The sequence below is a fragment of the Trichosurus vulpecula genome, chromosome 5 (assembly GCF_011100635.1).
Source record: "Trichosurus vulpecula isolate mTriVul1 chromosome 5, mTriVul1.pri, whole genome shotgun sequence".
NCBI classification, from domain to species: domain Eukaryota; kingdom Metazoa; phylum Chordata; class Mammalia; order Diprotodontia; family Phalangeridae; genus Trichosurus; species Trichosurus vulpecula.
Window position 1 is genome coordinate 296,469,619 of NC_050577.1, and position 11,257 is coordinate 296,480,875.

The following is an 11,257-nucleotide window of genomic DNA, read 5'->3' on the forward strand; positions in this document are numbered from 1 at the left end:
CCCCCTGAGCAGTCTGGTGGAGCCCTTCTGGGAAAAAATGTGGTTTTTAAAAAGCAGAAGGAAATAGTACATTGCATTTAAAGTTCAGTGAAAATAAAGATGTAATATCTTTTTTCCTCTCCAAATTCCTTGTAATCTATCCATGGACCCCAGGGGGAGATCTGTGAAGCCCAGATTAAGAACTATCTTAGAGAGTGACCCCAAGCCCTGAGAAGTGAGGTGACTTGGGAGGTGGGATTTGAACCCAGGTCTTCTTGACTTTGAGGGAGTGGATCTTTATCCACTACAACGCCCGATTTTAATTTTGTTAGGATCCCAATTTACAGATGAGAAAATTGAGGATCAGAAAACTGAAGAGACTTGCAGCTCTAGGCCCAATCCTGAGAGGAACAGGAGGCAAGAATGAAAGAGTAGGCTAGATGAGGAAAATTAGATCTCTTTTTTTCCCACAGGGAGGTCATTCTCCCCTTTCGGCTCCCTCAACCAAACCCACTTTGGCTCAATGGAATCACAGGGCCCTCTAAACCCTGACCTTGTACATCTGTTCCATTGGGTCCCATTGTCAGGGGAAGGGTCTGCGAGCATCTAAGGGGAGGCTATGTCACAGGCTTCTCTGGGACCCCAAACCTGGGTCTCACTCTCTGGCAGAATCAGGGGCCCCATTAGGGTCCCTGACACTTCTTCCTTGGGCTTGCCATGGCACCTCAGCCTGCCTCCCTCCAACCTCATGATACAGAGAGGAAAGGTCTAACAGCAGCTCAGAAAACCATTGGCTCAGCTTGAAGACTTGCCAGACTTTCTCTCCTTATAATTACAGGCTTGGGGGACCTCCACCAGGGTTCAGACCCCAGGGGAGATGTCCAAAGACATTGGATACATTCATTGATCCCTCATTCCAAAAGTGGACCAAGTGGATTCCATTCCCTCCTCCCACCTACCTCATTCTGCAATGAACAACCGCAAAGTCAGTAACAGGTGACTTTGGCTAAGTTACTCTTATCTCTGCATCTCAGTTTCCCTATTTGTAAAACATGGTCGTTTAACCGTGTGATGCAGTGGAAAGAGCCCTGGACTTGGAGTCAGAGGACCTTGGTACAAACCCTGCTTTAGCTTCTCTCTGCCCAAGTGACTGGGGTCTCAGTTTCCCCATTGATCAGGAAACCAGATGGTTTCTTGGGTCCCTCCACCCTACGGTATCCTTTCATTCTTTTTATTTAACATTTTTTAGAGGGGGGAAGGCAGGGCAATTGGAGTTAAGTGACTTGCCCAAGGTCACACAGCTAGTAAGCTGTCAAGCGTCTGAGGTCGGATTTGAACTCAGGTCCTCCTCACTCCAGGGCTGGTGCTCTACTCACTGGGCCACCTAGCTGCCCCCTACGGCATCTTTTGATTAGGATTTCTCCCTTCAGATGGACTCTTTGGAGGCCAGGGGGCAGACTGTCATCCAGACAAAAGTACAGTCTTCTCTCCTCTTCGCTCCCGCCCCTTCCTGAAAATATCCGATTCTTGTTCATTCTAAAAGTAGTTCTCATCGACTCCCCCAATCAATCTACGCTAGCCCCAACCCTACCCCACAAAGAAGAGTTTTGGGGGTTCGGGTGTGAGCGGAAAGGCTAGATAAGGACAGAACTTGAAGTGGATGGGGTGTGACCAAAGGTTGTCTCCTGGATTGGCTGCCCCTCCAAGAAAGACTTCAAACCTCACGAAGGTCCAGCGATATCACCTCCTCCCTCGCCTCTTCTGCTCATTAAATGCAAAAGGAGCAAGAGGGGAGGGATGGGTTGCGGTTGGGGGTGGGGACTCAGCGGAAGCCCAGAGACGGATCATCTCGGTGAAGGGCCAGACACCTCCCCGAGTTACCATCTTCTGGCTGGTACCTTCAGGTTGGTTGTCCTTCAGGTACCCAGTGCAGCTGGGAGAATCGAAGGAGCATTTCTCATCCTCCGTCATGGCCAGGGTACGAGCTGAGGGGAATCCTGTCCCGGGTATAGGCTGAGGGTCTAGAAATGGGTGATCCTCTGGGGTTGAGGCTTGGAAAAAATCGTGGAGACTCGGGGAGGGTGTGTTCAAGCAAAGGTGGGGATGCTGTAACCTCGTTATTTCTAAGAGCCGGGGCTTCTTTCTCTTCTCTTTCTCTAACCCCCAACCCGGACCTCCCCAGCCCTTGGACGGGCTGCCTCTTCTATGCCCTCACCCCGACAGCTTCTCTTTGAAAAGCTGCTAAATCCAGAGAGATCTCTGGGGAGAGGCGAGCAAGGGGCAAATGGGATTTCGCATGGATTAAGGTTAGGGTGTCCCTTGGCTCTAAGGGGCAAGGTCCCAGTTGGGGCGGGGGGATGTGGGGAAATGCCCTTCCTTGAGTGAAGCAGAAAAGGACAGGTGCACGTGTGGGGTGGGTAGAACTGAATCTTCTGCCAGAGGATCAGACTTTCTGGAATGGATGACTGTCTTAGAGAGTTAACTCCAACCCAGCCGTATGGTGCAGAAAGAGTCCAGGCTGAGAAGGCTCCATTGGAAAGGGAGGAGAAAGGAGATGGCAGATCAGGTGCGTCATAGGGGCATGTGATTCCTGAGGTCTTTCCTAATTCTGGTCCTGTCCCCTTTAAAAAATAAGACAGTATTAGCCTCACAAATACACTCCTTGCCCATTCTCTGGGAAACCAGCTAAAAAACTCCCCTTACCTTTCCCCCAAATTTCTTGTCCATGGATTTAGAACAAGAAAGGACCCCACACATGTGCTGCCCTGATTCCCTTAACCTTCTCCCAAAGGGGTGGGGGATATCAAAACCTAAATTCTTGACCCTAGTGTTTCTGCCAAGGTCACCCTTGATTTCCCATTCTTTCTGAACCTCCCCCTCCCTTGCCAACTCCCCTATTCCTGGGCGTGGCTGGCTCATGCCCTAGACTAAAACCAAGACTTGGTTCTGGGGAATGGGGGAAGATCTTCCTGAAAACTTTCCTGGGGAGGACTCCTTTCCCTATTTAATGAGCTGAGGACAGTTCTGGGAGCATGAGGAGGAGGGCAGGACAATGGCTGGGGAGTGGGGGGAGGGGAGGCAAGGTAAGGTTAACCAAGCTACCAGGGAGCTTCCCCATTGAATTATAATCTATCTCCTACCCTCCGGGCAGCACCACTTTCCTCCCTTCTCCCTTCATCCTTGTCCAAGTACAAGGATACGTACTATGGCAGCCTAAGATGGTACTAGGGGTAGCCAGTGGGGGGAAAAAATCATGGTCCTGGGAACCAGGAAAAGCTTAGATTTCTGGTTATGATTCTGTTGCTCACTTGTGTGACCTGCGACAGGTCCCTTCTTTCTTCTTTGAGCCTCAGTTTCCTGATCTGAAAAATGAGGAATAGATAAGATCAATTATCTAGCCTAGTTCCTCATTCCACAGATGGGGAAACTGAGGCCCAGAAATATGAAGGGGCTTCCCCAAAGTCACAGAACTGGGACTGACTCCTGCTTCAGCACTAACTAGCCTGGGGAGAATCTGCTTTCTTAGATCCTTCCGGGAGGGTGGCCCCTGCCGGCTGGAAGCTCTGAATCTCCTCAGCTTCCACCCAGCCTTAACTCTTCTGGCTCTCTTCAGGAAGTGCTCGCCACTCACTTGGACCTCCAACCTGGTGTCTGCATAAAAATAGTGGGAGATATTCCACTTGAAGCCAAGAAGTAAGTGGAGATGGGAAGGATGAGACAAAATTTAACCATGGGTGAGAGCTGAATCCTTTCCAACCTGCTTGCATGTGACCCTTGATTAGAAGCACCAAGTTGGTTTGGACTTAGCTTTAGATGTCAGAGAGAAGACATAGCATCAGGAAAGTCTTCCCAACAGAAGTTTCACAGTAGCTAGAGTGGATAGTTTGGATAGGTACTGAGTTCCCTGTCTCTGGGGGTAACAAAATATGTGCAATTGTCGGTTGTTAAACGGCACAGGTGGGGGGTGGGGTTTAAGAGGGGCATTGCAGAAGAGAAACCATGGTGCTTCAAGGCAGAATTGGGTAAGAGTTCCTTTGGGGGTCTTCCGGATCAGGGATTCTCTGAGAGATGGGTTTCCAAGTTTCTGGAACCCATGTTAATAATGGAGATGTGTTCTCTATTCACAGCTTTAGAATTGAGCTGGGCAAGGACTTAGCTAACATTGGCCTCCACTTCAACCCACGCTTCAAATATGCTAAGGATACCAAAATCATCACCTGCAACTCCAAGCATGATTACATATGGGGCAACGAAGTAAAAGTGAAAAAATTCCCCTTTGTGCCAGGGAGCACAGCAGAGGTAAGACCCCAGAATCAGAGCATGGAATGTTGCTCATGAGAAGGACCCGAGATTGATCTCATCCAGTCCTTCTACTTGACAGAAGAGCCCTGGAAGCAAACTCTGATGGGGAGAAGATGAAAAGCTGGGGAAGAAAGGGATTAGTGGGTTTCCAAAGGACAACAGCAAGAAGTGCAGCACCCCTTGAGCTGGGGAGATGTTGGGGAGAAAGGGAGGGAGTTGGGAAGGGCTGGGGTCTCAATTCAATAAGAGAAGACTTAGGGCTGTCCCAGGACACACAATAGGACCCTAGATGTAGAGCTGGAGAGAACCACAGGGGCATCTAGTCTGATCCCCTCATTTTGCAGAGGTGGAAACTGAGACTCAGAATGAAGGGATGATTTGCCCAAGGTCACACAGTGTCTTGTAGTGAGTGTCTCAAGGTGGAATTTGCACCCAGGTCTTCCCCTCTCCAAGCCCAGGGTTCTGTGTTCATCTCTTTCTGCTCTCTCCTCATTCAGGTTAATATAACCTTTGAAGGGAAGCAGTTTAAAGTGAAGCTGCCCGGTGGCTATGAGTTCACTTTCCCTAATCGTCTGAACTTAGAATCAATCAACTTCTTGGAAATTACTCAAGACTTCAAGCTCAGAATGTTATCCTTTGACTGAGCCCTTCAATCAAAATGGCCTCAGGCCTCATTCTTCACTGTTGGGTTTCTCTTCTGACTAATAAAAAAATTGATGATGATAACTGCTGACATTTTCGAGGTTTTTCTGGTCTGGGGAAATAGACAGCTGAGTGACTCTGGATATGTCCCTTCACCTCCATGGTCCTTTGGTGACTTCCTACGACAGAGATTCTCCACCTGGGATAGATTTTGCATGGCAAAAAATGACTCTGTAGTTTTTTTATATTTCAAAACGTTATTCCAATTCTTACCATATTACTTGACTTCTCAGTGGGTAGGGGAAGGGTGAGAGGGAGAGACTTGAAAACTCAATTTTTTAAAAAATGAATATTAAAACAAATTTTGAAAAAATAAAAACAATAAAAATGAAAATTAGCAATGACAATAAGAGCACATTATTCTGAGAAGCAGACTCTGGTGCTTCCCCAGGCTCTCAGGAGCCCAGGCCATGACACAAAAAGTGATAGGCATTTAGAAGCCTAGAGAATTCCTGATTAGCAATAGGGAAGGGATTTCCCACAGTAGGAAATGCAGGAGAACCACTGTATATCAATGAAGGGAGGGGACCAAAGCCCAGAAGGTAGACAGCCCAAATGCTGGAAAGATGCTGAACACAAACCAGGGAAGCACTGTGTCCCTCTGAGGACGAGCCTAAGGAAGTTCAGAGATATCTGGAGGCCAGATGGGAGTAGAGTGGAATGACATTCACTGGCTCTTCTCTAGGCAACCAGCTCTAGCGATTCCCCTCCTACTGCCCCCCAATTACTTCTCTGTTGATTTAGAATTGGAAAGGACCTCACATCTGTGCTGCCCTGGTTCCCTTGGTTCTCCAAAGGGAAGGGCAGGAGAAGCTAAGTTCTTCTACTTTAGTGCGTCTGCCAAAGTCATTTTGACTACCCTGGAAGCCTGTGCCAGGAATTGGCTGTGTGGCTGAGGGCAGGCCTTAGTACCTCTCTGAACCTGGTTCCTTGGGTCAACTGATGGCCTTAGGTCATGAGATGCACTCAGTGCACATAGACTCACTCTCCCTGAGCAGAGCCCAACCCCGGGAGAGAGAGAGGGCCTGGAGGTGCCCACTACTAAGTGGACAGTATGGCAGACTTGATAGCAGGGCTGGAGACTGAGGACACCTGAGCAGATGCAGGGCAACTAAGAGGACGTGCTGTCATCTGATTCTCATTTCTTTCTGGGATCTGCAGGTCAGGACCTGCCTCCCAGCTCCCCGAGGGACCTAGTTGTCTCTCCTCCCTTTAGCTTGGGCTAGGTCCTTTCCCCCATTACCTCCTGCTTTCCTCTCCTGGCTGCCATTTCCCTGATGGCAGCATCCCCTCCTCCTTATCCCTCTGATCATCGCCCACTTCCCCTTTCTTTCAGCTCTGACTTGGTCGATGCTGCCTTAACTTCTCTTCCTTCTCCCCACTCTCTCTCTTCCAGGGCCAGGAACTATGGGACACTCTGGGGACAAGGGTGCCTCGGTTTCCTTCTCTGTAAAAATGAGGGTGTTAGACTAAATGACCTCTGAGGATCCTTCCAATTCTGAACCTGTGATCCTAAGGGGCTCTCTTGGATTACTCTGTACTGTTATTTCCCAACCCCCTTGTTCTTCCTAGTTCAGGGGCTTCCCCTCTCCCATACACACACACACACACACACACACACACACACACACACACACACCCTCCAGTGGGGCCTTGAATCCAACTGAGCCAATCAGCCTAGTTCAAAGTTCTGGAATATCTCGTGTGGGTCATTGAGTCCTGTCTCCTAAGGGACCGATCAGAAGCCGGGGATCTACTAAAGTTCCAAGTTTTAGTACGCCAATAGGAGGGGGCGCCCTGAGTTTCAGTTAGAGGGCGCCATATGGCTCCTGCCCAATTAATCTACCACTCACCCCAAACCCATCTTCCAAAGGATAATTTTGGGCTTTTCGACTTGGGGGAAATGGCTAGAAAAGAACGGAGCTTGTTGTAGAGGGGGTGTGATTGGCTCGCCCTCCAAGAAAGACTTCAAAAATTCCGCCGGACCGGCCTACTGAGGTACGGATCCTCCCCTTTTGTGCTCTGCACTAGCGACAAGTGCAAGAGGGGAGGGGCGGGGTGGGGTTGGGGGTGGGGACTCAGCAGAAGCCTGGAGCCCCACTCTCTATTTGAAGGATCCGACGTCTCCCGGAGTTACCACCTTCTAGCTGCTGCAGGATGTCATCCTTCAGGGACCCAGCACCACCAGGAGAATCCCAGAAGGATTTCTCACCCTCCCTCATGGCCGGGGTATGGACTGAGGGCAATCTTGTCCAGAGTGTAGACTGAGTGTCCAGAAGTGCGGGATCCCCTGGGATTGAGATTTGGGAAGAATCGGGGAGACTCGAGAAGAGTGTGTTCGAGAAATGGTGGCGATGCTCTAGCACAACCCCCCCACCCCACCCGCGGTATTGGCCGGGGCTCCTTTCCCTTCTCCTTCTCTAAGCCTCCACCCGGACCTCCCCAAACCTGGGACGGGCTGCCCCTTCTATGTCCTCTCCCTTTGCAATTTGTCTATGAAAAGCTGCCAAGTCCAGAGAGATCCTGAGGAGAGGAGAGCAGGGGGAAGTGAGACTTGCCGTGGATTAAGGTTAGGGTGTCCCCTGGCTCTGAAATGCAACCCCGCTGTGGCGATGGGGGTATGATGTGGGAGAACGCCCTTCTTTGAGTGGAGAGTGAAGGAGAAGGGGCGAGGTGGAAGTGTGGGGTGGGTAGAGCTGAATCTTCTGCGAGGTGTCAGACTTTCTGCAATGAATTAGAGTTAACTCCAACCCAGCAGGATGGTACAGAAAGAGTCCAGGTTAAGAAGGTTCCGTTGGAAAGGGGGAAGCTGGAGATGGCCAGCTGGGTGGGGCAGGTGGCAACTGATTCCTCAGGTCTTTCCAAATTCTAGTCCTGTCTCCTCTAAAAATGAGATGGAATTACCTTCACAAATACACTCCTTGACTGTTCTTTAGGAAACCAGCTCATAAGACTTCCCTTCACCCTGCCCCCCAATTACTTCTCTATTGATTTAGAATGGGAAGGGACCCCACACCTGTGCTGCCCTGGTTCCTTTACCTTTCTCCCAAAGGGGTGGAGGGCAGGAGAACCTAAATTCTTGACCTTAGAGTTTCTGCCAAGGTCACCCTTGATTCCCCAGTCTTTCTGAACCTCTTCCTCCCTTGCCAACTCCCTTCTCCTGAGCATAGCTGGCTCCTGCCCTAGACTGGGACCAAGACTTGGCTCTGGGGAAATGGGGGAAGTTCTTCCTGAAAGCTTTCCTGGGGAGGAGTTCCTTTCCTACTTGAGCTGAGGACAGCTCTGGGAGCATGAGGAGGAGGGAAGGACAATGGCTGGGGAGTGTGGGGGAGGCAAGGTAAGGCACCACAGTCCTCCCTTCCACCTTTATCCTCGTCCCAGTGCCAGGACACATGCAATGCCAACCTAAGTTGGCACTGCAGCAGCCAGTGGGATGGAGAGAGCACAGGCCTGAGACCCAGGAAAAACTTAGATTCTGGTTATGATTCTGTTGCTCACTTGTGTGAGCTGGGAAAGGTCATGTCTTGATTCTTTGAGCCTCAGTTTCTGATCTGCAAAATGAGGACTGGTTAATCATCTAGACTAGTTCCTCATTTTACATATGGGGAAACTGAGGCCCAGAGACATGAAGGGGCTACCCCAAGGTCACAGAGCTGGGACTGACTCCCATTTCAGCACTAACCAGTCTGGGGAGAATCTGCTTTCCTAGAACCTTCCTCTGGGATGGTCTCTCCCTAATTGGAAGCTCTTGGGTCTCCTTAGCTCCCTAATCTTACTCTACTTGGTCTCTTCAGGATGTGGCTATCTGTAACTTGGATCTCCACCATGGAGTTTGCATAAAAATAGTGGGAGATATTCTACCTGATGCCAAACAGTAAGTGGGAGATGGGAAGGATGAGACAAAATTTAACCATGGGTGAGAGCTGAATCCTTTACATACCTGCTTACACTTGATCCTTGATAAGAAGTGCCAAATTTTTACCTTAGCTCAAGATGGCCAAGCTAGAGCTCAGAATCAGGAAAAAGTTCCCAACAGAAGCTTCCCAGTAGCTGGAATGGACAGTTTGGATAGTAGTGAGCTCCCTATCTCTGGGGGTAGTAAAATATGTACCACGATCACTTGTGGGACAGGGTTGGGGTGGGAGGGGTACTACAGAAGAGAAGCCATGGTGCTTCAGTTCAGGCTTGGGTGAGAGTCCCTTTGGGAGTCTTCTAGCTCAGGGATTATCTGAGTGGCAGGTCTCCAAGGCTCTGGGACCATGCTAATGGAAGTGTTCTCTGTTCCCAGTTTTGTATTGGATCTGGGCAAAGACTATGATAATATTGGCCTGCATTTCAACCCACGCTTCAGACTTTATAAGGATAACAAAACCATTGTCTGCAACTCCAAGAAGGACAAAGTGTATGGGAAAGAACAAAGGGTGAAACGTTTCCCCTTTCAGCCAAAGAGGGAAGTGGAGGTAAGACTCCAGAATCAGAGCATGGAAGGTGCCACCTAGGGAGGACCCAGGAGATTATCTCATTCAGCCCTTACATATGATAGAAGAGTCCTGGAAGTAAACCGGCGAGAAGATGAAAAGCTATGGGAGAAAGGGGTCAGAGGCTTTTTTAAGGTCCGTGGCAAGAAGTCCGGCATCCTTTGCACTGGGGAGTTGTTGGGAGAAAGGGAGGGGGTTGTGAGGTACCATGGTCCCAAAAGAATTAGAGAAGACTCTGGGCTGTCATATGACACACAATAAGACCCTAGATTTAGATTCATTTTACAAAATAGGAAACCGAGTCTCAAAATAAAGAAATAGTGTCTTGTAGTGAGTGCCTTGAGGTGAAATTTGAACCCAGGTCTTCCGGTCTCCAAGCCCAGGATTCTGTGTTCATCTTCTGCACTCTCCCCTTTCAGGTTCGCATAACCTTTGAAAGGCTGTACTTTAAGGTGAAGCTGCCTGATGGCTTTGAGTTCACTTTCCCTAATCGTCTTCACTTACAAACAATCGACTACTTGGCAACAAGTGGTGACTTCAAGTTTAGATCGCTGACCTTGGACTGAACCCTCCAACGAAGCTGCCTTCAGACCATTCTTGACACATGGGGGTCTCTTGGTACTAATAAATGTGTTGATGACGACAGCTGACTTTTTCTGTGTTATTCTGGTGTCGGGGAATAGAGGGCTGGGTTTAGAGTTGGGAAGGATGGCTAAAGGACCCTGAATAACTACCTTCATCTCAATAGTCCTTTGGTGACTTTCTGGGAACCGCTGTGTGTTAGTGAAGGGAGGAGACCAGAGCACAGACTGGGGGCAAGTCCACCTGCTGGAAAGATGCTGAACACAAACCAGGGAAGCACTGTGTACTTCTGAGGACCTGCCTAAGAGACATCTGGAGGCCAGATGGGAGTAGAGTGGAATGACATTCACTGGCTCTTCTCTAGGTAATCAGCTCTAAAGATTCCCCTCCCGCTGCCCCCCAATTACTTCCCTATTGATTTAGAATTGGAAGAGACCACACATCTGTGATGCCCTGGTTCCCTTAACCTTCTCCAAAGGGAGGGGGAGGAGAAGTTAAGTTCCTCTACTTTAATGTATCTGCCAAGGTCATTTTGATTCCCCTGGAGGCCTATGCTGGGAATGTGGCTGAGGGCAGGCCTTAGTACCTTTCTGAGCCTGGTTTCTTGGATCAGATGATGGCCTTAGATCATGAGATGCACTAAGTGCACATGGACTCACTCTCCTTGAGCAGAGCCCAGCCCTGAAAGAGACAGAGAGGGCCTGGAAGTGCCCACTACTAAGTGGACAGTATGACAGACTTGATAGCAGGGCTGGAGACTGAGGACACCTGAGCACATACAGGGCAGCCAAGAGGATGGGTTGTCATCTGATTTTCACTTCTCCCCTGGTCTCTTTTACTCTATGGTCATGAAAGGACCCCTTCCCTGGTGCCCATATCCTGGTCCACTTTGGATGTTTCCCTCCCCTGAACCCCACCACCGCGTGCGCGCGCACACACACACACACACACACACACCCATCTTCTGGGATCTGCAGATCAGGGCCTGCCTCTCAGCTCCCCAAAGGACCTAGTTATCTCTCCTTCCTTTAGGTTGAGCTACGTGTCCTCTCCCCCCAGTACCTCCTGCTTCCCTCTCCTGGGTGCCATTTCCCTAATGGCAACATCCCCTCCTCTGTCACCCCTCGAATCAGTCCCAACTTCCCCTAGAGCTCAGTTCTGACTTGGTTGATGCTGCCTTAACTTTTCTTCTTTGTCCCCACTTTCTCTCTTCT

General features: G+C 49.7%; 2 protein-coding genes across 2 annotated transcripts; both read left to right on the plus strand.

The window, feature by feature from the left end:
- The first annotated feature begins 1,948 nt into the window (after window positions 1-1,948).
- Window positions 1,949-4,925, plus strand: LOC118851378 (galectin-1-like). The gene is made up of 4 exons (XM_036760819.1): window positions 1,949-1,957; window positions 3,593-3,672; window positions 4,107-4,278; window positions 4,779-4,925. The coding sequence occupies exons 1-4, from the start codon at window positions 1,949-1,951 to the stop codon at window positions 4,923-4,925; spliced, it is 408 nt and encodes a 135-aa protein (XP_036616714.1).
- A 3,368-nt stretch (window positions 4,926-8,293) lies between these two features.
- Window positions 8,294-10,027, plus strand: LOC118851379 (galectin-1-like). Its single transcript, XM_036760820.1, has 4 exons — window positions 8,294-8,320; window positions 8,778-8,857; window positions 9,272-9,443; window positions 9,881-10,027. The coding sequence occupies exons 1-4, from the start codon at window positions 8,294-8,296 to the stop codon at window positions 10,025-10,027; spliced, it is 426 nt and encodes a 141-aa protein (XP_036616715.1).
- The last annotated feature ends 1,230 nt before the right edge of the window (window positions 10,028-11,257 follow it).

Excerpts from the sequence above, each read along its gene's own strand:
- LOC118851378 (XM_036760819.1), top strand. Across the intron at positions 3,673-4,106 it reads ATTCCACTTGAAGCCAAGAA|CTTTAGAATTGAGCTGGGCA; the intron begins GTAAGTGGAGAT and ends CTCTATTCACAG. Across the intron at positions 4,279-4,778 it reads TGCCAGGGAGCACAGCAGAG|GTTAATATAACCTTTGAAGG; the intron begins GTAAGACCCCAG and ends CTCCTCATTCAG.
- LOC118851379 (XM_036760820.1), top strand. The coding sequence starts at position 8,294 with ATGGCTGGGGAGTGTGGGGGAGGCAAG. Across the intron at positions 8,321-8,777 it reads GGGAGTGTGGGGGAGGCAAG|GATGTGGCTATCTGTAACTT; the intron begins GTAAGGCACCAC and ends TGGTCTCTTCAG. Across the intron at positions 9,444-9,880 it reads AGCCAAAGAGGGAAGTGGAG|GTTCGCATAACCTTTGAAAG; the intron begins GTAAGACTCCAG and ends CTCCCCTTTCAG.